General features: G+C 39.7%; 2 protein-coding genes across 11 annotated transcripts in view; one reads left to right on the top strand and one right to left on the bottom strand.

Moving 5' to 3' along the window:
- Nucleotides 1-14,610, top strand: part of LOC104612473 (uncharacterized) — a 35,044-nt gene extending 20,434 nt beyond the window's left edge. For 3 of the 10 annotated variants that reach the window (XM_010279889.3, XM_010279892.3, XM_088898490.1), the window contains 8 exons: nt 4,465-4,618; nt 4,966-5,306; nt 6,826-6,976; nt 7,604-7,938; nt 8,015-8,165; nt 9,166-9,503; nt 9,576-10,184; nt 10,355-11,553. In XM_010279889.3, the coding sequence (XP_010278191.1) occupies nt 4,465-4,618; nt 4,966-5,306; nt 6,826-6,976; nt 7,604-7,938; nt 8,015-8,165; nt 9,166-9,503; nt 9,576-10,139 (2,034 nt within the window). In that variant the 3' untranslated portion in view covers nt 10,140-10,184; nt 10,355-11,553. Of the gene's footprint in view, nt 1-4,464; nt 4,619-4,965; nt 5,307-6,825; nt 6,977-7,603; nt 7,939-8,014; nt 8,166-9,165; nt 9,504-9,575; nt 10,304-10,354; nt 11,554-11,600; nt 11,924-11,948; nt 12,544-12,570; nt 13,271-14,506 lie in introns of those variants that run through there. The other 7 variants (XR_016082638.1, XR_016082637.1, XM_010279894.3 and 4 more) reach the window with 7 other exon arrangements.
- Nucleotides 13,409-19,728, bottom strand: LOC104612472 (cytochrome P450 714C2-like). Its single transcript, XM_010279888.3, has 5 exons — nt 19,141-19,728; nt 16,752-16,978; nt 15,117-15,364; nt 14,563-14,926; nt 13,409-13,891 (listed from the first exon to the last, which is right to left on the bottom strand). Exons 1-5 carry the CDS (start codon nt 19,424-19,426, stop codon nt 13,466-13,468), a joined length of 1,551 nt encoding a protein of 516 aa, XP_010278190.1. The 5' UTR covers nt 19,427-19,728; the 3' UTR covers nt 13,409-13,465.
- Between the last annotated feature and the right edge of the window lie 4,044 nt (nt 19,729-23,772).

Below are 23,772 nucleotides of genomic sequence, written 5' to 3'. Positions count from 1 at the left end.
GATCGCCTACGAAACAGCGGAGATACATCTCGATTGTGCGGTTAACCACTTCCGTCTGACCATCGGTTTGTGGCCGGTAAGCCGATGAGTAGGCCAGGGTGGTGCCTTGTAGCCGGAATAACTCTTTCCAGAAGGCACTAGTGAAAACCGGGTCTCTATCGCTGACTATGGATTCTGGTAACCCATGTAAGCAAAAGACATGTGTAAAGAAGGCGAGAGCAATCGAAGTGGCACTATACAGGTGTGATAGAGGAATGAAGTGGGCGTATTTAGAGAAGCGGTCGACTACCACGAAGAGAACTGATTTGCCACCTACCTTGGGTAGTCCCTCAATGAAGTCCATGGAGACGTCGGCCCAGATCTGTGTCGGGATGGAGAGGGGCTGAAGGAGGCCTGTCGGGTGTAGGTTTTCCCATTTGTTCTATTGGCATGTGGAGCAATTCTAGACAAAATCTCGAATAGAAAGTCTTCATACCTCGCCAATGGAAATCAGTCCGAACGCGGTGTAGTGTTTTTTGAATGCCCTCGTGGGTGGAGTTATGGATGCTGGTGATGATGGTGGGGATCAATGGGCAGTCTGGTGGAAGATGGACTCGTCCCTTATACAGTACCAACCCGTCTTGAAGTGACCAATTGGGGTCGGCGGTGCCGGACTGGATCTTCTGTAGCAAGAGCGACCATTCCGGGGACTGTGGTGCTGCCTTTTTAATGTCGTCAAACAGAGAGATCCGAGGTTGGGAAATGCTACACAGAACCATCGCGTCTTCATCTCGCCTAGACAAGGCATCAGCTGCGCGATTTGAGGATCCCGCCTTATATTCCACCTGGAAGTCAAACCCGAGCAGTTTGCTAACCCAATGCTGCTGAGGGGAAGTGGTGAGACGCTGTTCTAACAGGTATTTGAGGCTGTAATGATCAGTTTTGACGACGAACGACCGCCCCCACAAATATGGCCTCCAGTGCTGGACGGCTCAGGCTAGGCCAATTAGTTCGCGCTCATAGGTTGGAAGCTTTAGGTGCCGGTCGGCCAGTCTGCGGCTGAAGAAAGCAATCGGGTGCCCTTGCTGCTGTAGTACGGCCCCGATACCCACTCCGGAAGCATCGCACTTGACTGTAAATTCGAGGGCGAAATTAGGTAATTGCAAGACAGGGGTGGAAGACAGGGCATTTCTCAGTGTTAGGAAAGCTTCATCTGCTGCATCGTCCCACCGGAAGGAGTTTTTCTTCAACAGGTTGGTTAACGGGGCTGCCAACACTCCATAGTTTTGTACAAATTTGCGGTAGTAACCCGTTAAACTGAGGAACCCGCGTAAGGCCTTGGCTGATTGAGGTTTGGGCCATTCTTTTATAGCCTGAATCTTGGAACTATCAACTATCACACCCTGCCCATGGATGACGTGGCCGAGATAAAGAACCTGTCGCTCCCCGAAGGAGCACTTGGACCATTTCAGGAATAATTTGTGTTGGCGTAGGAGCTCGAAAACGGTCCTCAGATGGTGGACATGCTCTACCCATGAATTGCTGTAAACGAGGATATCATCAAAGAAAACTAAAACAAATTTGCGCAGATGGGGCTGGAATACCTCGTTCATTAGTGACTGAAATGTAGATGGGGCGTTGGAGAGTCCGAATGGCATGACTAAAAATTCGAAGTGGCCATGGTGGATGCGAAAAGCAGTCTTCTTCACGTCACCGGGAGCCATGCGAACTTGGAAGTATCCGGACCTGAGGTCCAACTTAGAGAAATACTGGGCACCATGCAACTCGTCCAGCAGTTCGTCCACAACGGGAATAGGGAACTTATCTTTGATCGTCCGGTCATTGAGTTCTCTATAGTCAACACAGAACCTCCACGTTCCATCCTGCTTCGCCACCAACAGAACCGGCGAAGAGAAGGGGGAGTGACTTTTGCGTATGATTCCTTGGTTCAGCATCTCTGTACATTGTTTCTCTATCTTGTCCTTCTGTAAGTGGGGGTAGCGATAAGGCCGGACAACGACTAGTGCTGAACCCGCCACCAAAGGATGCTGAACCCTTGGGTTCCTGGAACAGATCTGAAAACTCGGCGAGAAGTTTTTCCATGGCTGCCGGTTCTGTCTGAAGTGCATGGACCTGTGGTGTCCTTTCTTTAACCCTGCAACCGTGCCATGAACCTTAATTTCCATTTAGGTGGAAGGTCATGGTGAGTGCATTGAAGTCCCACAAAATCAGCCCTAGGGTAATTAACCACTTGACCCCTAGAACAATATCGAACCCATCCAATGAAAGTACAAATAAATCAGCAAGAAACAATTCAGAATTGACCTGTGCCGGCACGTCCTTACAAATTCCTGGACTGTGAACTCTCTCACCATTTGCGACGGCTACTTGTAGTCGCGGTCGAAGCTCCATTGGCAGCTTTAACTGAAGGGTGGCATGTTCACTTATGAAGTTGTGTGTACTCCCTGAATCAACGAGAATGTGCACCGGTTGGCCTGCTATCTGTGCCTGTAACTGCATGGTCTGAGAAGTTTTAATGCCGGTGATCGCATGGAGAGAGATCTCTGGCTCGAATGTGACTGGTTCTTCTTCCTCCTCCTCTTGTTCATCGATGAGGAGGCAAAAAAGCCTCTTGCATCTATGTCCTGCCGAGTAGAGGTCATCACAATTGAAACATTGGCCTCTTGCTCGGCGTTCTGCCATTTCTGCCCTGGTCAGACGCTTAATGGGTGGAGCAGCCATGTTGCTACCTGTACTTGTCATTGGTCTAGAGGCGGTGGTGGTGGGAGATTTCAGTTCTCGGCTGGTAGCAGAAGGGGGGTCGTTGCTGCTGATCTTGGGGGTACCCATGAGTTCGGTAGCCGACCCACATTAAAAATTCCGTGGCTGAGCTGCAGTTTGCGCTCGAACGCGCGGGCTAAGTTCATGGCTGTGACCAAATTTGGGGGATTCTGCATCTCGACATCCACCCGCAGGGGTTCTGATAGCCCTGCCGTGAACATATCCACTTGCTGGTCGGGTCGCACGGAGGATGCCCTCGTGAGGAGGGTTTGGAACTGTCGCTGATATTCAGCCACTGTGCCGGTCTGTTTAAGGTTAATCAGCTCACCCAGTGGGTTGCTGGTCAGTGGGGGTCCGAACCTAAGAAGGCAATAGGACTTAAACTGGGGCCAACTGAGCCCGGGTTCTTCTTTCTCTAACCAATAAAACCAAAGTTGTGCTTCCTCTGTTAAGTGAAAGGCGGCTAGACTTACCTTATCCCGGTCATCTATCCGTTGGTTCCGAAAAAATTGCTCGCAGCGATACAGCCAGCCTAAGGGGTCTCCGTTGCCATTGTACGACGGGAATTCCAGCCTGCTGTACTTGGGGACGACTGCGGTTCTTTGGCTAACGGACTGCTGCTCGCCGGAAGACTCTGGAAGATCTGGTCGGCGGCCATTGGTGGCTGTCCCTCCTTCAGAGTTCCCTTCCCTAGAAAGGAATAGCTCCATCAGGCGTTGCAGCTCCCTCACTTCTTCTTTGATCTCACGGACTTTGGAGCTGGTCTCCACGAGTTGGTGCTCGAGGTCGTGGACCCTGGATGGTAGCTGCTCCAGATCACCCATGACGCCTTGCTCTGATACCAAGTTGTTGAGGGCCCGGGAATAGGATCTCGTCACGGGGAAAACCTCCTGTTTTCCCTTGTTCCTTCCTGCTCTTGATGAACCTATCTTGGCACCTCTGGTGATTTGTTCAAGAGATCACCAACTCTCCTAACTCACTCCTTAAACTGAATATTCGATATCTCATTCAATAATGGGGTCTCCTTAAATAGGAGATTACAAGAGTCCTAATCAAAGGGAGTCTCCTTGCTGAATAGGGAGACTTCCAGTGCTATCTTGCTAAGGATAAGATAAGCTAATCCTAATTTGATAAGCTACTAACAAGATAAGATGAGAGATAAGAACAATAAGATAAGAACAAGCAAATGAGCTAATCTAATCTAGATAAGGCTGCTGTTGCCGAACTGGGTAGGATGAGTATCACTGAATCATTGCTGCTGCTGGCGGTGGGTCAGGTGCCTGTTGCTGCCGGCGGCGATGGTATGTCTTCCCGAGGAAGGCGTCCATAACAGATGGACTCCGAAGAAGAGTTGTATTGTGGATCTTCAGTTATTAGCTCCTATTGGATCTTGTACAATTTGAGACACTTTTGATATTTTCGTTGGGACCTAGTGTTGGGGTCCCTTCATGCTCACCTTGTATAGAAATACCATACTGGTCAAAAATAAATACAATGAACTGGACTGCATTGTTCAATCTGGCCCACAGAGTTCCATAGGGTTCAATTATCAAACTAGATCCTTTATTTTGATACTCCTTTGTGCCACAACCCACTGCCTTTATATTCTGGTTTACCTGTTTAACACGCCCGATGTGTTTCAGTTTAATAGTTTTATTGCATTAGTTATTCTCAATTGGAATTGTCTTTCATATGTTTATGCAGGCACACCCTGATGCTCGATCATACAGAATAAAAACAGTGCCAAGTTATAACAATTTGTGCCTGATATATGGAAAAGAAAGTGTGGATGGAAGATACAGCCGTTTGGCTCGTAACACAGATCTTGAGGATGAAAACCCAGGAAAGAAGATTGGTGGTGAGTTACCATGTCATGAAATTAAGATAAGTAGATAATTATTTCTATTATGTATGGTCCAATCTCTATTAGTCCAAGATTTAGGATTAAGCAAGTGCCTCTAGTCATAGAGCCAACTGGACCATCTAAAAAATGTCATATGCAGAATGAACCTCTATGAACTTTAGTCAAGGAGCTAGTGTTATTGTGCATCATATTGTTAATATAGTACTTGTAGCTAGTAGGTAATGTGATTAATGCATTTTCATAGCATTGCTGCAAATTTATGTCATTAAACATAAATCAATTTTTCCTCCTTTTCCTTTCTGAACAAGTGATAATTTGATTATTAAGTTACTAATTTGTAGGAGAAGAAAGGTATATCCAAGCAGTTGTTGGTAGTGACCGCTCAAGGACAGATTGGACACCATCAATGGACCGTTATTTCATTGATCTTATGCTAGAGCAGGTACATAAAGGCAACAAGATTGATCATACATTCACCAAACAAGCATGGATTGATATGACTGATTTGTTCAATGAAAAATTCGGATCACAACATGATAAAGATGTTTTGAGAAGCCGCTATAAAAATTTGAGGAAGCAATACAATGATATGAAGATCCTCCTTGACCAAGGTGGCTTTGCTTGGGATGAGACACGACAAATGATTACTGCTAATGATGATGTCTGGGATGCTTATATTAAGGTATGTTTCTTATTTGTTGTTTTACCCAAGGTTCAAAATTTTGACACGATACGCCCTGAATCGGGGTTCAAAGTACCAATTTCACAGGGTAGGCATGCCTTAAACCAACCCCTCTGAAAAGGTTTAAAAAAACTAAAAAATATATAAACATGGGGTTCAAAGTACCGATACACCGTCTCTTCTTGGCAGTGTCTTTTTGGACCCTCTTAGTGTGGATGTGAGATTATGGTCCCCTCATCCAAAAGGTTACTTCTCTTGTGCTTCCTTTTTTTAAGTCTCTTTGCTCTTCCCCGAGTCAGTGGGGTTTTCCAACCAAGGAGATTTGGTCTAGACCTGTTCCACCTAAAATTGTTATTTTTTGTTGGGAGGTGTTTTATAGAAAGATTAATACTTTGGAATGCTTGCAGAAGAAAAGGCCTTTCATGTGTTTGTCCCCTAATTGGTGTGTACTTTGTAGGGCTAGTGGTGAGGATTGCTCCCACCTACTTGTATCTTATTCCTTTTCTAGAGCTATTTGGAGTTGGATTTTTTCTTTGTTTGGGTGTTGGTGGAATCTGTCCACAGACTTAAGCCAACTGTTCGATCCTTCCTTTTTTTGTGCAGCCTACAAAAGAAGGAAAAATGATGTGGAGATGTATTAGAGCAGCCGCATTGTGGACAATTTGGGAAGAAAGGAATGCAAGGATATTCAAGGAAAAAGAAAGAAGCATCCAGGCTGTTGAGGATTGTATCTTGACTAGGGCCATCCACTGGTTGAGAACTTTGGACTTCTTTCATATCTTTTCCTTTGATGATATTTGGAGAAATTGGATAGTGGTGACTAACAGCCATACAAGGAAGGACAGGGAATCTGTAGTGTGGACCCCTCCGCCTGAAGGATGGGTAAAGTTGGAACTTTGATGGCAGCAGCCAAGGAAACCCAGGCCCATTGGGGATAGGAGGGGTGCTGAGAGATACGGAGAGCAACATATTAGCCTTGTTTTCAGGCCCCGTGGGAATAGGAGACTAATAGTGCTGAGATTTTAGCGGCGGTACAAGGTATTCAGATTGCAGAACAATTAGGAGTTCAGCACTTGGTAGTCGAGGGAGACTCTCAAATTGTTGTGGGATGGTTGACAGACCCAGCTTCAGCCATGTGGCAACACAGAGATTTATTAAGAAAGTCAACTGGCTTACAAGAAATATGACTGTTACCTCTCTTTGGGTGAAGATCAGCAAACACCTTAGCTGATGGGTTAGCTAAGCAGGGGCTACAAGGGAGCAGTTATTTTGGGCTGCTTTGTAATTTTATTTATGGCTAATTCTGTTTTATTTTGATGTAATACTTTCTGAAGAGGTAACAGCTCGTGCCTCTTTAGGGTTTCCTGTACTTCCTTTTTTCTGAATTAATAAATTATCTTCATTCATAAAAAAAAAGTACCGATACACCCCTTCTGCCACGTCGATGTGTATCAATACTTTGAACCATGTTCTTACCTGACATTGTTTACTGCAAGTTGCTTATGCAAAATATGTGCAGGAACATCCTGATGCACGATCATACAGAACGAAGACCAAACCGAACTATAGTGATTTGTGCATTATATATGGAAAATCATCTACTGATGGAAGGCAAAAGCATCCAGGACACATTATGGATGCTGATGATGATGCCCCAGGAGTAAGGAGTGGTGAGTTTTTATTTCTGATAGCCTTGTATGAAAATAAATGGGCCTAGCGGTTGGAATCTAAGTTTTTGGACCTTAGTGGTAAACAAATTGACTAGAAGTACCTCTGAACTCTTGTAGGAAGCTAATGAGCATTAAGTGTTATTATGCATCAATATGAACTAGAGACATGCGATTAATAAAATGTTAAAGTGATGCATGGATACTGGGACTTAATTAAGGAATTAATTCACTGTTGTCTGTTAAAGATAACTTTGGTTTATGTGCCTTAATTAATTGCATGTATTTACTATGTCTAGGAGTGTAATGTGTGAAGATAAAAGTTAGCCTACTGTCTAGAGCATATTTTTTTTGGTTGCCATGTATGAAGTGTATTATATCATATGTACTTAAACTCGTGTAATTTCTTTTTGGTCCCTCTTAGGGACTGTTTTGCAATTGTACATTTTTACGTTTAATATAAATATTGATTCCTCTGGGGGTGGGGGTCAACCAATTAGAAACACCCCTTTTCTGTGTTATTCTCTTCTCCCTCTCTTGTCTTATACCCATTTTCAACCATAGATCACTCATAATCACATGATGTGTTTTCAAAAAATGTATTCTCTGATTTTTTTTTTTGATTTTTAGGACATTATAATGAATCCCTTACAAGTAGTGATCGTTCAAGGACAGACTGGACACCGCCAATGGACCGTTATTTTATTGACATTATGCTAGAGCAGGTGCATAGAGGGAATATGATTGATCATAAATTCAGTAAGCAAGCATGGAATGATATGATCACATTGTTCAATGCAAAATTTGGTTCTTATCATGACAAAGATGTTTTGAGAAGTCGCTACAAAAATTTGAGGAAGCGATACAATGACATGAGAATTCTTCTTGACCATACTGGGTTTGCCTGGGATGAATCACGACAGATGGTAATAGCTGATGATAACACTTGGGATGCTTATATCAAGGTTTGTTGATAATTATTTAAATTTGTAAAGTACATATAACATTGTCATTCAATTAGCTCATATATTTTACATGCAGGCACATCCTGATGCACGATCATACAGAACTAAAACCATGCCAAACTATAGTGATCTATGCCTGATATATGGAAGGGCAAATGTTGATGGAGGGAACAGTCTTTCAGGTCATGATATAGATGCTGATGATGACATCCTAGGAGTAAATATTGGTCAGTTTGCTTTTTATATCATGAGTTCACCTTATTCCAATGCGTGGGTCATGCATTATCATTATTTTTGGGAAAATTTGACCATAACAAAAATCTCCCCCATAGTTTAGAAAAAAGGTGCAAAGACATCCCTTTTGTTAGCTTTTCACAATGGAGATGTTAACATTACCAAAATGCCATTATTACCATTAAGGCTTTGTCATACACAATTTAAAATTTCAATAGAGTGATTCTCTCTACTCTTCTCAAACAGGGTAAGGTGAAAAGGTTGAAGCAAAATAAAGAAAAGAGAATCTGTTCTTTTTGGAGTATTTTAGTAAATATGCATCTTAATGAAGTTGAGGGTGGGCCTTGGCACAACTGTTAGGTTTCTCAGTTGCGACCTGGTGACCAGGGTTTAAATCTTGGAAACAACTTCACTATGTATTTGTAGGGGTAAGGCTGTGTATATCTGTCCTCCCCCGACCCCATATTGGTGGGAGCCTTGTGTAATGGTCTGCCCTTTTTACACCTGAATGAAATTGGTCAGGGGTAAATCTGGTGTTTAAAAAAATTTAATGCATTGCATCAGCGTTTTCCATCTGAAAATTTAACGGGAGGGAGGTATTTGCACCTTTTTTTTTTTCAAAACTATAGGGGAGGTTTTTGTTAGGGTCAAAACAGGGAAGGTTATAGGATTGTCAGAAAACCTAGGGGAGGTTTTTACTTTTTATAATTTTCCCTTTTTTTTTCCTTTTTCTCAATGGGTCAAGTTTTCTATTGGAAGGGAAATGAACGTGTAGTGCAAATATCAGCTTATTTTAGGATCCTAAATGCTCTTTATTCAATGAATTATGACAAATTTCATGAAACTTAGGGACAGCTTTCCCAGGTGGGTGGGTGAATGGGTTTGGAGATGAAAGGGAACTGTGGTTAATGAACATTGACTGGTTTAAATAATATGATTAAGTGTATACCAGAAATAATACTTTTGATGAATAAATGGCAATTCACCTTGTAGGAGGACTGGATCAGCAGGCTCCATCTAGCAGTGATCTTTCAAGTACAGATTGGACATCGGAGATGGACCATTATTTCATTGAACTTATGCTGGACCAAGTGCATGGAGGGAATCAAGTTGATCATACCTTCAATGAACAAGCATGGAGACACATGCTTGCAATGTTCAATGCAAAATTTGAGTCTCACTATGACAAAGATGTTTTGGAAAATCGGTATAGAAACTTGAAGAAGCAATACAATGATATAAAGATTCTTCTGAACCAGAGTGGGTTTTCTTGGGATATTGCACAACAAATGATAACAGCTGATGATGACATCTGGAATATTTACCTCAAGGTACTTTGCTTTCTCTGTCAAAATTTCTTACATTTGGCACCGATGTTGATAGCTTACCTATGTTATCTGCAGGAACACCCAGATGCACCATCATATAAAGCTCAAATCTTGGCAAACTATAATGACTTGTCTGCTATATGTGGAAATGAAACCACTGATGAAAGAGACAACCATTCATGTCAAGATGTAGACTTTAGTCAAGACATTTTACAAATGAATGGTGAAAGTTTTGAGAGTTTGCAATCTCCAGTTATGTCTACTTTCCCAAGAGATTTGGTTGATAATGTACAGGAGTTATCAAATTCAGGGAGGGAAATGGAAATGTCTGACCAACATAATAAGCGTCAACTTGTGATACAATCAGTTTCTCAACATTCTAGGAAAGTACATAGAACTAGTGAAGGAGTTCTGGATGTTATTTCTGAGATGACAGGTTTAGTCACATCCTTCACAAATAAGAAAGAAAATGTTTCCATTGAAAATGTGATTGCCGCACTTCAAGCTGTACCAGACATAGATGATGACCTCTTATTGGATGCTTGTGACCTTTTGGAGGATGAGAAAAAGGCAAAGACCTTTTTGGCCTTGGATGTAACTCTAAGAAAGAAGTGGTTACTGAGAAAACTTCGTCCCTAGAAGTGCTTGGGGGTTTAGAACCCTCAAATTGACGTTGAGCCACAGGTATGCTCCTATTTTTCCTTATTTCTTTTTCTCTTAAAATTTAACTATATAATCAACTGTTGTACATGTATGCTTTATGTGAAAAATATTCTAGTAAAATATTGAACATTTCAACTGTCTGCCTGTTGATAATAATTCCTGGAATCATAGGCCTTTTGTAATTTATGCAGCAAAGTTGGGTTTCTTCCGGATGAATAACTGAAGAGTGCAGACTAAATTTGAAACCAGAACCTGTCACAAGGAATTCTATGTTTGATGATTGTAAGGGCCAATTAACCACATTATTAGAAAACAAGCAAAATGGGCCATTGCAGAAGCAAGGTGGCTTATACACCAGTTTAGAGTTTTCCACCATCGTAACTGCACCAAGTAATTAACATCTGGATTGAACCAAGGCAATGTTTGCCATTTATCTTTTATCTCCAGGCCTCTGTTGATGGTTGGACTTGGTTCCGTTTATTTCTCTGGAGCCCACACCAGGTACTGCAAGATAGACCAAGTTCAGGTTGACCAATAAGAACTGAGAAATGTATACTTAGCTGCAGTCCTGCACCTAGTCAAGGGTATGGGTAGGACACTAACAATTAGTTTGGCATAAAGCATTGTCTGTGCTTGGCTTGTTTGTTCACCAAACCTATCTTCTTCATGTGTAGGTAGGTGTCATAGCCTCATAGATCAATTTCTTGGTGGAGGCCAACCTCTGTCTGGAATGGAACTTTTTTCCATCAAAATTAACTCCCATGAACCATGTCCCTACCCACTTGGTAGTGAGCAACTGAGCATAGCTAGTAATACGTGTATGGCATAAAGAATATGGTATGGAAAACATTTGTGTACAATTCAGAAGCAAGAATATGGCAAAAAATTTGGCCAAATAATTGTAATACAGTAAAGATCAATCCAATAGGAATTCATGCTTAATGCTTCCTCATTAAGGTGTTCAGAAATATTGGTCAAATTTCATTAAACTATGTAAAATTCTGTTTTTAGGAAGGTCACCAATAAATTGCATGAAATAACAGCTTAAGTTTCCAAAATAAAAGCCATGTTTAGAGTTAAAAATTCAGTGTATTATTAGTATTACCACTTTTATGATGCTGGTTGATTGGTTATAAGTTTTTCCGGTATTATGTCTTTCTGGCATCGTAGTCTAAACAATTTTAAAAACATATACAAAATTAAAATTTCCCATATTTTTTCCCATGCTTTTGAAAAGCTGTATTGTTAATGAATCCATCCGTACATGTATAGTACACATATTGTATGTGAATTTGCTATATATTCATGGGCAGCCTTAAAATGAAAATCTAACATCCTTTTTTTGTTTCTATTAATCCAAAGAAATGTTAATTAAGTTCATATTTTGGATGAACTTGTGAATTTCTCATCGTAAATCCCATTGTTGGGTTATGGTAGGGAAGCTAAGTGACCATGCTAGAAGATCTATCTCATTGTTTAATGGAGAAAGCTTCCTAAATGAAAGAGAGCAAATCAGGAAAATTCACTAGATGATTGTATTGCTTCTTAACTAACTCTCGTTTTCCACAAAGGCTCCGTTTGGTTGCATGTAAAATGAAAGAGAACAAATGGCTTCCTGAAATTTGGTAATTTAAGGTGTCTGGTTGCATATACAATGGTGCAAAGGAAAAAAAATGGTTTTCACAAAGCACTAATTTTAGGAAAATGACATCCCTTCTAAGGCAACACTCCTTTTATCAAACTTATATTTACATGTGGGGTAATTCAAACTTTATTGAAATTCAGAAAATGCTGATAGTACCCCACAACCCAATAGCTGAGATGGTCACTTGGTGTCCTTTCAAGTATAGAGGTGCAGGATAAAGTCCATATTATTTGCAGGCTCCCCGTGGTAAAGGTCAGTTGATCTCATGTACATCCTGTTTTGTTTTTATCTTTTTTTTTTTTTTTACCCCAAACTTCATCCCGTTGGAGGGGCAACCAGCGTGGAATTTTGTTGCTAAAAATCTGAAATTGAGAAAAACCTAGGGGGACCTCAAAAGCCTTGCCACTTTAGAATAACCATACAAGATGATCTCCAGCCCTGTTTCAAAGACTGCAAACATGATATATGACAACTTTTTATGGCCAATTGGCCATATATGAACCCTTGCAGTTAAAAAAAATATGGACTGTCATTTTACAACTTTAAATGGCCAATATAGCTTTTCACCTTTTTAAGGCTCCCCTTTGGGAAGAGTACAAAAACAAATATTTATTGTACAATAAATACAATATACAAGGTTTTGCACTGTACATATTTGTGCTCTTCCCAAACTGAGCATAACTCCATTTGGAAAGAGTGTAAATGCTGGTTCAGTGTATATATGCACTCTGAAACTGAGTATAACTCCATTTAGTTTTGCAGATGTTTGGTAAGAATGCGCTTATGTATTGAAAGCGGCAGTTTTCACAAATTTTAAGGCATGTTCGCATCCAAAATGAGAGCAAAGTTTACATCAGAAAAAAGGATGCAAGTTTTGCACTCAAAGTTAGATCAATGTTAAAAATGTATATTCCAGTCTTGGGATTTGTGTTTGCACCCATTACAACTAAAAATTGTTTGGAAAGAAAGTGAATTTATCAACTTAAAACTATTACATGGATCAAAGTGCATTCTACATATCTGTTTTAGAACTCTATTTGCATTCTTCCCAAATGGAGCCTAAGGTTGTATTTGGTTGCAGTGGTGCAAATTTATCTGCATTAGTACAAATGCATGGGAGTGCAAATGTAAAAATTGCAAATTCTTGTTTAATTTTGTTTTGGATTTTACTTTATTCTGTTTCATGTCTTAATTTACTTCATTTGTATTGCAATCAAACAAAATAAGCTAAAATTTGAAACAAAAATAGGTCAGAATTTACACTCAAATCATTTATACTGCCATGAGTTTGTATCAGTGCAAATTTATTTGCATTGCAACCAAACACAGTCTAAAGAACCAATTAACAAATCAAGTTTATGCATAAGATATCCATATGGGGATAAGCTATGGAACCACATCAAATATAAGACTAATATTTGTAACTTTTCTGAGGTTGGTCTTTTCTATTCATATCTTCCAACATGTATATTTTTCAATCATTATGTTTTGTTTTCCAAGTAAAAACCTACTTATTTTCTTAGTCTAACCAGAAGCATGAATTTTTCTTGACTTGTGCTAAGCCAAAAGAAATCAAAACTTAGTTGTGAAAACTGAGAAATGACTACAAAAGCCCTTATGATCCTTATATTATCTACATGTACTCAATTCTTTAAAATCATGCTCTTTGTACAAGGAGAGGCATTCCATATTGGGGCTGTATAACAAATCGGAATGCTGGAGAATGGATGTAATTGGGAGAGAGTGAGAAAGAGAACTTAGAAAGTATAAGAGAAAGAAGAATCTTCAACTCAACCACGGCAAATTTCTGACCCAAACATGCCCTAGGCCCAAGCCCAAATGGAATGTACATATGTGGAAGCTTGCAGGCACCAAAGATGCCATGAGCAAACCTCTCTGGCTTAAACCTATCTGAGTCTGGTCCCCAAATTTCCGGCATGCGATGCACTGTGGATATTGGGATCCAAAGGTTGACGCCTTTTGGTATACAGACTTCATCCAAGTGAATCTCTTCAAAGGCCTCCCTTGCAATCAGTGAGGATGGAGGGAACAGCCTCAGTGCCTCTTGAATCACCATTGTCAGCTGCAAGATTGGGTTATCAGTTAAAAGAAAAGCAGTTTTAGGGATGTCAATTAGTTGGGTCAAGTCCAGGTAGACCTGGTTCCTAATCGTTAAGCCCAGTTCAGACCGAGACTTTCTGACCCAGAACCAGCCCTATTATTAGTCGAGCTCAAACCTTCTACTGACACGTACTAACAAGACGATCCATTGTTTATGCGGCAGTGCGATGCAGCTACAGCCACATATCGGGAACATCTCCGCATGGCTGGCAATTGAGATGCTCTCAATGTGCAGCTGTAGAATGCCTTTTAGTTGTAGGTAGCATTGTGAGTAGCAGATCCAGACTCTTAGTGGGCTCGGATCTTCTACTCACGAGCTGTTCCCACATCTCTACCCATGAGACATTACAGTTGTGCATCGGCAATATCTCCCTTGTCATTCATGGGAAGATGTTCCCAATACACGATGGTGGTGCTTGGTGGGTAGGGATGTGGGAACAACTTGTGGGTAGCAGATCCCAAGTGACTTTTAGCTGCTAGTTGTCAATTTTCCTCGACTAGTATCACCCAATTGGGAACCAATCAACTGGTATTCATTCAATTTCGTGGAAGTCTCTAATTGGTTAAAGTTTTTCAGATACCATACCTTTCCAACGCCATAGAAACTGCCATATAACAAAGAAGCAAACATACCATTTTCATCTTGTGCAACATATCAGCGTTTGGCAGGCAACCTCCAAGCACCTCAATGGCCTCCTTGCGAGCTCGAGACTGCCATTCCGGGTGTAAAGCAAGTAGCATCAAGGTCCATGTAGCAGCAGAAGCGACGGTCTCATGGCCGGCGACATATATGTTCTTGCAGTTATCTACAACCAAGCTATTGGCTGTTTTTTGCCCAAGCTGATCAGCATAGACACCTTCAAGGATCATCTGGAATAGGTCTTTCTCAGAAGATGCAACATTTTGTTCCCTACGTTTTCTTACTACCTCTAAAATCAATTTCTCAATCTCTTTCTCTAACCTCCAAGCTTCTCTATTGTTTCTGGTTGGGAGATATCTGGAAAAATACAGATAAATGCTTTTGTAATTCTTAGAAAAAGTTAACAAACCATCTTGTAATTGTTATAATGTTGATCTGGATAGATTTTGGGCCATACATGGACCCACCATAGAATTTCATTTCTGGGCCTGGGCTGGAGCTGACAAGAACTCCAAACTTGACCAGTTTCATGTCCTAGAAGCAATACCTCAGAATTGGAAGCCTAATGAGTATGGTTGTGCGAGACATGGTCTTTTGAAGCTTCCAAAGCAGTGAAAAAATCTCCTTTCCCTCAGAATAAGAACTCCCAAAACAAGTTCTTGAGATTACATCTGCTGATAAGTTTCTCAAGTCCTCATCAATTCTAATGTCTGCAAGCCCTCCCTCAGCTTCAACCAAATCCTCCCACAATTTCAACAGTGGCAGGGTAGACTCAACCATTAGTCCCACCATTCCCTACATACAAGTGCCATAAGTTAAATGATATATCATTAGGTTTATGAGAGCATTTGAAACCCCACCAAGAGTGAATATTTCGTACTGTGAAAAAAAATCATCGAGTCAAATTGTAAGTTTAATTTATGTTAGTAGGAAAAATCATGGAGCCAACTCATTTTCCATTACCTAAGATTTGATTATTGTAACCAACAAAATTAAAGTTTTTTTTTTATGAGAAAGGAAGAAAACTAGGGTTCCAGCCAAGAGATTTCAATCCCAATTTCTTCAATGAATCAAATTGGTTAATTGGAAAAGAAAAAAAAAATCAATAGACTTCTGGGTCAAGAAAGATATGTGAAACCTTAGTGAATGGTTTGCACCTCAGGGCTTTATTTAGGGCCAAGAAACCCAATCAACCAGAAGCCTCCGAAATTCTTCAAGTAACTAGTTGATATACATTAATGTATTTATGAAGGTTCCCAAGCTTGTCTGTTTATAGCTTTGTGACCATTAATAAAAAAATATTTAATCATATTATAATAATTAAAATTAATTTTAAATTAGTATAAATAGCTAATTTTATATTAGTTTGCTTAATAAAGCCCATGCATCACAAGCTCTCAACAAGTATTTTATATATAACAAACCACCCTTGTCACCATCCTCTCTCCTTTTCTCCCATAAGCATACTTACATGAATGAATATGTGTATCATAATTAACATACAGGAATATACAATTAAAAGTGTAACATCTTAAGGCATCAACCCATTTTTCAACCCTTATCCTAACCCAATTATCAACCCAAGCCAACCCTAACTTATCGGGTTGGGTTTGGTTGGCCCAACTCAAGTTGCACCCCTACCTGACCTGAATTGTAGTCAATGGTTTTTTAATTTGCATTAGGGCTACAAATGGATCAGATGGGGATTATATCCAAATTTGATGCGTTCATATTTGAACCTGGATCAAATTTTATCCATCAGATTCAGATCAGACTTGAACCAGGTTTAGAAACTGAAACCCTGATGGTCTTTGATTTGTGACTGAGGCTCAGCTTGGAAGGAGTAGAAATACAGATATGTATAGTGCAAAACCTTGTATTTTGTATATATTTGTACTGTACAGATTTGTATTTATACTCTTTCCCAACCTGGCCCGAGTGACCATTATAAACTACCTCTCCCTTCCTTTTCCTACTTTTTCCTTCAAACCAAACATAGCCTTAAGGGGTGGAAATCTAATTCCTGATTTCAAGAATTTCCATTGCTTTGGGCCTGGAACATTTGGGCCGAGCCCTTCCAAATGCACCAAATTCTCAACTTAGGCCGGCCCAAGTTACACCCCACCGACCCAAGAAGTTAAGAAAATGCATATTAATTAAACGAATAGGAATTCAAATTCACCTTCACTTTATCCATGAAGAACTCCGATGCTATTAGTTTTCGCTGGTGGGCCCACAGATGTCCATTGGACAGTGTAACGCCACGGCCCAGCAAAGGCCCAAGTTGCTCAATCACATAAGAGGGCTTCCCTAAATCCCAAGATTTGCACAGGCTTATCTCCTTCACCAGATTTGGATCACTGATGTACAAATGTTGAACGTTACCTGTTGTAAACATAAATGCTGAACCTGCAAAAAAAAAAAAAAACTCTTTAATTCATCAGTAACAACTTGAAACTGATTTCTGCGGGCCCATGTACAGAACTTTTGTCAGACTCGGATCAGACCGGATGGTTGAACCGGTGAGATTTTTGGGTCTTGAATCCCGATTATTTGACAATTCTTACAGGTTGGATGATCTAACCGGCTAATTAACCGATAAAATTGTAACCCACTGAGCTTTCGTTGGTCCAGACCAGACTGTCGAACCATGAGCCTTTTTTAGCCTTGGTTCTTTGACAACTCTTGGCTGATTAACCGATAAAACTGTAACCCAGTGAGTGTTATGATCTTTTGCCCAGAAAATGACTATGCATGTCAGGAAAATTGAATGGGAAATGACAGAGGAATGCGTACAGAGTTCAACTGTTGAAAAGTTGACATGCAACCATGGGTAATCAGATGATAGCTGAATTGGCTGGCCTATCAATTTGTTCTTAGTAATTATTTTAAGCCTGCTATTTAGTGAATAAGTTAGTCACATAAAGATAAATTTAGGGGTATAATAGTGACCCCAGATGTCATTCAGTGGTGGAGGAGCTCGAGCTTGCAACCTACTTAATGACTTATTCATTAAAAAAAACAAAGTAATAACTCATTCAATTAAGCCAATTCAGTCATTATCAAAAGGCAAGCTACCCTGAACCATTTTTCTTCCACAGCAACAAGCTAAAAGAGAGTCTTTTAACTACAAAAACAGATCAGACTTGGGGCCAATTCATCTTTGTCTGTTAATTAAATCTATTGCTTTCCACATGCTGAGAGCCTGGCATAAAGTTACAATGCATGTAGCTATAGCCTATTAATGAACAAAGAATCTTTCATGTGACAAATTAGTTTTGGGCCCAGAATGGTCCCAGATGTTGCTCTTGCCATCCCCCCATCAATGGGGCAAATTTGAGCCCAAACACCCTTTTCTGTGTGGTCAGAGTAAGCCCCTCTTTTCTCAGACAAGTTGTAAACTCTCACCTGCTGAAATTATTTGCAGAAATTAAACCCTAATAAAAGATGAACCACATGCTGATGTGCAGAAACTGGAAGATTGGACAAGCGACCAGTCTGAAGGTCCCCTACTTGATGGGCAGGTTGGATTGCCCATATCATCCCTCCAAGTGGCAAAAATATAGAAGCTCTTCTAGGGCAATGCCCTACTCGAAAAATGTTGATTCGACGTGTCCAGCCCAAAGGATTCCTATATGATGGATGGCCTAGATTGTTTTTATAGAGAAGCTTACTACTTAATCCACCATCTATAACACATTCCACTGTGTATTGAAAACTTCTTCCCATGAATAACAACACATAAGTATAGGAAATACTCCTCACATGCGACTAGAATGTACTGTAAAATTGGTGTGAAGAACACTCTGAGGAACAGATCCGGAGTGACTGCTTTTAGACTCGAATTTTTATTATTGCTGAGAACCAAGCATTGACTCTCTCCTATTTTTTATGCAAGGACGACGGCCTTAATTATAGGTCAAAGGAGTAGATTTCCATAAACCCTAAGGGTTGTGGAAACTTAAAAATCCCCCATCCCGTGCCGGCCTAGAGTGCAGATTGTGTGGCAGAAATGCACTATCTTTAATTTATTTATCTATTCTACATGCAGCAGCACATGCTTTTGTCGCTTCAAATTGACTTCAATGGATCAAAGCCCAGCATCTATGTCTAGGGAATCGGAAAATCTTGACGGTCTTCGGCTTGATCCTCTTCCATTTTGCAACACTCTGTGGAAATAGAAGTGAACCCAACACGTTTTCTACTTCCCCCACAAGAGGGATTTCAACATCACCACCCCTCCCCTAAGGATTTCAAATTTGACCAATTTCAATCTCAAAATTAATGTTTAAACTTCCTAAAGATAACATTTTTTCTGAGACCAGTCTGTTCAAAATAACTGTTCAACTTGAGAGAGAGAGATTGTAGGATATGGGCCCCCCTCCCCCAATTCAGAAGGCTTACCCTTCCCCAATTGAGAAGGCTTTATAAATCTGACAAAATGTGATGGGCCCCAAACCACTACTAACCATAAGATGGTAGAGAGAAGCAACAGATAAATAGAATAAGCCAAAGCAAAAGACAAATTGGAGCCTAAAGGAAAATCAAATAAAAGTGAAACTGAACCATACCATATTCCTTTCTCCAGAGCTCCAGATAAGGGAAGAGTGAAGGTGCATAGTCGTCCGTTAGACAGCCATCTTGTTTTCTGGGAGACATGGCCACCATAGACTCGATTCTCTTCATCTCTAAAAAGTTCCCACAGAGAAAAGAAGGAGGAGGACCTCTGAAACCTTGCTTCCTCAGCTTCTCTCGTAGCTTTTCAGTTCTCAACCAGAGAACATGATAGAGGTAAACGCAGAAGCCACTCAGACAAGCAACAACCCAACTGCAGACAAAGATCTGAATGCCCTCCATTCTTTTTGTTTCTTTTCTCCTTCCTCCCTCTCTCTCTCTCTCTCTACTTTCTGTCCTATTCTTTCAAGCTTGAATGGTGCCCATTTATAACTAGAAACCAGTCAAGCACAAAACAATATTTTCAAAAGAAATGGCAGCCTGGAGTCTCATGCACAAGGCTGTGTGCTCACCATGCAATAAATCATGTATACCCATTGATCCTGATCGTCCAACCAATCATCAAACACTACTGCGCATAAATATCAGCACTTGGATGGTCAGGATTCATGGGTGTATGTCAGATCTATTGTAATAAAACCATGCTGTGCACATACCATCACTTTTGGGTAGTAGAATTTAAAAAAGGAGAATATTGTAACGTTTGAAATCCGGCAGGGTAGCCCCTAAACAGCTCAGAATCAATAAATATGCTAGATAGCTAATGACACCGTGTTTAGCACGGGTACTGGTATTATGTTTGACACTTCATCACAATTAGCCATCACCATTAAATCGATACCATACCTTGTAAAGAAGAAAAATAGCATTTATAGAAATATCAGAAATTTTCTGGTACAGAAACATGTACCATGGTACTGGTATTACAAATGTACTATAGGTCTGTAAATCTTAGACTCTGAGCTGTAAACGTTGCACCCTGAGACATTTGCCTATAAATCTTGCATGGATAAAGTATAATACTTACAGTGTTAGAGTGCAACATTTACACTCTTGCGGTTTTACTTTTTTATATCAAAATATACGAGTAGAATTATTTACAGCATATATATCAGTCTAGCTGCAAAATCAACATAGTTAATTCTTAATTTAAGAGAAAAATCGATAAATCCAGTTACTCTAAGGAGGTAGTTGTCTTTATTAGATGGTCCTCCACATTAATTTGTAATCTAGGTACCAAGAGGGCAAGAACCCACCTATAAGGGTAATTAGAGGGCCAGGCTGACTAGTGTCGTCAGAATGCTGGTTTCAGCCCAAGAGAGCCACTTTATGTTAAAAAAAGCTGGAGGGTAGGTCCTTGTCCAGTCCCCATCCTCAAGTCCCAACACCCCGAGAATTGGGACCCAACATTGGGTAAAGGTCTTTATGGTGATTAGGGAAAATCAATTGAATCTATCCATCCCTTATTAATTTTGATTTGATTGATCTGTTTAGGTTTAGAACCTTTTATTCACCCTAAACCGCAAGAGTTTATGTCGTTTATCCAACAAGTAAGAGATGTCTTAAGTGAGTTTATTTGACCAAGCTTTTCTCAAGGCTCAGGTTTGAGATAAAGTTGTAAAATGTAGAGGCATAATGCGATTTTTCTACTATCACAAGGTGCAAGATGTCGATCAATTAGTTGGTAAGGTCTCTTGCTGGTTGTAATGAAGATTAGCCTTAGAGGCATAATGTGATTGTTCTTATGAGACATGCATGAGATTATATCTAAACATATACTTCATGCAAAATGCATTTGAGTCATATGCCTTAGAGGCCCCAAATGCATCTCACCCAGAGGCACACCTCCTTGCGCACACCCCAAATGCCTTTTTTAAAGCATTGTTTGGAAAGAATGGGTTTACCAAAAAAAATCACTAAAGCAAATAAAAACAAAAAAAGAAAAAAAAAATTGTGAAATAGCAATGTGAGGCCTCAAAGTAGAGTTTAAACCGTAGTAGCCAAGCTTTCTCTGGGGGATTTGGATTTGCTCTTCTCTCGATGAATATGACAATATATACAAATACAAGGGATATTCCCCACGTGCAATGTGCTGTGAAGTTGGCGTGAGGAACACCTATAAGAGCTGACCCATTCTTTTTTCTAGGGCCTTCAGTCTTTCGAGTCATAGGCATGCCACGTGGACAAAAGAGAGATAGGCATAGGCATGCCACGTGGACTAAGTTTTTTGTAGATTTGGCTGTTAGAGATAGATTTTGCTGAGATTTGCATTTATGACTGTTACACTTGATACATATTCCCATGTGTATATGTTTTAGGTTTTCTTTCTAGAGGCATGGGCTGATTTGAGTGACCCTCATTTTTTTATACATAAATGAAGCACTTTCTCTTTGGCTTTTAGGAAGCAATAAATTCTGCATAGATTCTCTTCTAGTTTAAAAAAACATTTAACAAGTTATAAATTTAGCTTATACACCTTCATTAGTCATCTCTCAAATTTCTCTCTTTTTAACTTCTCTTCTTATTTACCCTTTCAAGTTTTTCTTTTTCTTTTTCCCGCATTTGCTATGCATGTATATAAGTAAAGACAAAAATATATTTTAGGTTGATAAAAATAAATCTATTAGGGTCCAATTGGTTCACAGTCAAAACTAAAATAGGAATTGGAATACTTTATTCCCCCGCTTGTTTAACTCACATAGAAATCAAAATTGGAATAAGAATTAGTGTTTTAAATCCATCATTGGCCTGGATGATTGAATCATTCCATCATTTGGTCAAGATTCCAAGTCTAGTTTGCATGAAACCATCTTTTGGTCAAAATCATTGACCTGGTAAAAAGACTATCTGATTTGGGCCATTGAACCATTGACCTATTTGACTTGGCCACTAGCAGGGGCAAAGCCAAGGGGACCCAGGGGAGCTTTTTATTCCCCCCTCCCTAAGCCACTTTAGGTTTTGGCCCCCTCATGAAAATTTTCTACCTCCGCCCCTGGTCACTAGGTTATTAGTTGCATACTCAATGTATATACAAACTTCCAGAAGCCATAGCTTTGTTCTTAGATGTTCTATTGGAGTGATCCTTTTTTTTTGAATTTTGGGTAACTTTTTGAAATCTATGTATCCCAAGGTGCCAATGGCTCTTTACCCACACTATTCTCTAAAAAAAACTTTTGGCCTCAAATAATAATATTTAAATTTTTTTACAAATAAAAAAAATAAAAGCATAATTAAAAAATATAAATTAAACATAAAATAATAATTATATACATATATTACATGTAAAAATAATTACACATTATTTTAGTGACAAAATACATGTTTACACACACATATTATATAAAGCTTGGACCACAATTGAACTCGAGCCAAGCTGAGCTCAAACATGTGAGCTTTTGTGTCGAGCAAAAATTGAACTCAAATCTATAGTTTGAGCTCATATTCTTTGGGCTAGCCAAAATCAAACTTATGAGCTTTTGTGTCGAGCTAAAATTGAGCTCAAGTCTTTAATTCGAGTTTGAACTAGAACCTCATTTTCTTTTGGTGAGCCAAGCTTGAATAGTCAGGTATTTGACTTAGTTTAATTCAAATCCATCCCTAGATGATAAGATTCCCTTTCCGCCCAACCAAATGATTGGTTCTGATTCTAGACCCCTATTCCAACGAACCAAACAGATCTTATTCGATATGATACTTTGGACATTCTCTAATCTTCTACATAGTTTTTCTTCTTATAATTAAATAATATGTAATTAAAGGTAGGAATTTATTGGCAACCCATTTCACCGATCCACCTATACTGGCCTTTTGCCTTTTAATGATGGGCTGAGTCTGTGAGTCACCCATTGGATAGATTTAAATGGGTTGTGTAGTTTTGGGTTAATAGTACCCATTAGGTCAACTTTAAAATTTTGATGATGTTTTTATACTTTGAGATAGCAACTAAATCTCCTTCACCACTTTCTCCATCTAAATTTTGAAATTATTGTGCCCAAACAAGTTTTAGTGTCCCAGCTCTCTCTCTCTCTCTCCTCTTCTTGGGGATTCAAGGACATTCAAAATTTATTCATTTTTTTTACACGACTAAAGGCGACCACTGGCATTACATATATGAGGAAGTTATTTTAAAACCATTAATGCCTTTGTTCATTGGTTTGAAGACTAGTAAATCCCCTCAACACACAATTAGCTATCGTTGTGGCAATTCTCCCTATTTTTTGGATACCTCATTGGATCCCTACTAGTTTGCTTTGGATGTTGTAAACTACTACCCTTATGTCAAGTCTTTGTCACTCATCAATAATTTTAAATGATAGAAATAGCCCTGACCTACTTTACTCATCTGAACTTCTTCTTATTGTTATTATGACATTGTCAAGTCAAATTTACCCCAAATACATGTGTTTGTGGTTGTCGTAACCTATAATATTTATTGATTTAAGTTTATCTTAGGCAAGATATCTTATAAAAAATTGACATATTTTTTCAATTTTTTTTTTATTTTTTTGTTTTCCAAATTTTATTTGAGGAATTGACCAGGCAAATGGGGCGGCCGGACCATTGACCCATGGGCCGTGGCCCAATGACAAATTCTCTACCCGCTGAACCTACATGGACAATCTCTATGTGGTGGCAGAAAATAAATTGGATCAGCTGGTAAAAGCAAATTGTGTGGTAGTTTAGACTTC

The sequence above is a fragment of the Nelumbo nucifera genome, chromosome 2 (assembly GCF_055504915.1).
Source record: "Nelumbo nucifera cultivar China Antique chromosome 2, China Antique-T2T, whole genome shotgun sequence".
In the NCBI taxonomy this organism is placed as follows: domain Eukaryota; kingdom Viridiplantae; phylum Streptophyta; class Magnoliopsida; order Proteales; family Nelumbonaceae; genus Nelumbo; species Nelumbo nucifera.
Note: the sequence above shows the minus strand (reverse complement) of the source record. Positions and strands in the feature narration are given on the sequence as shown.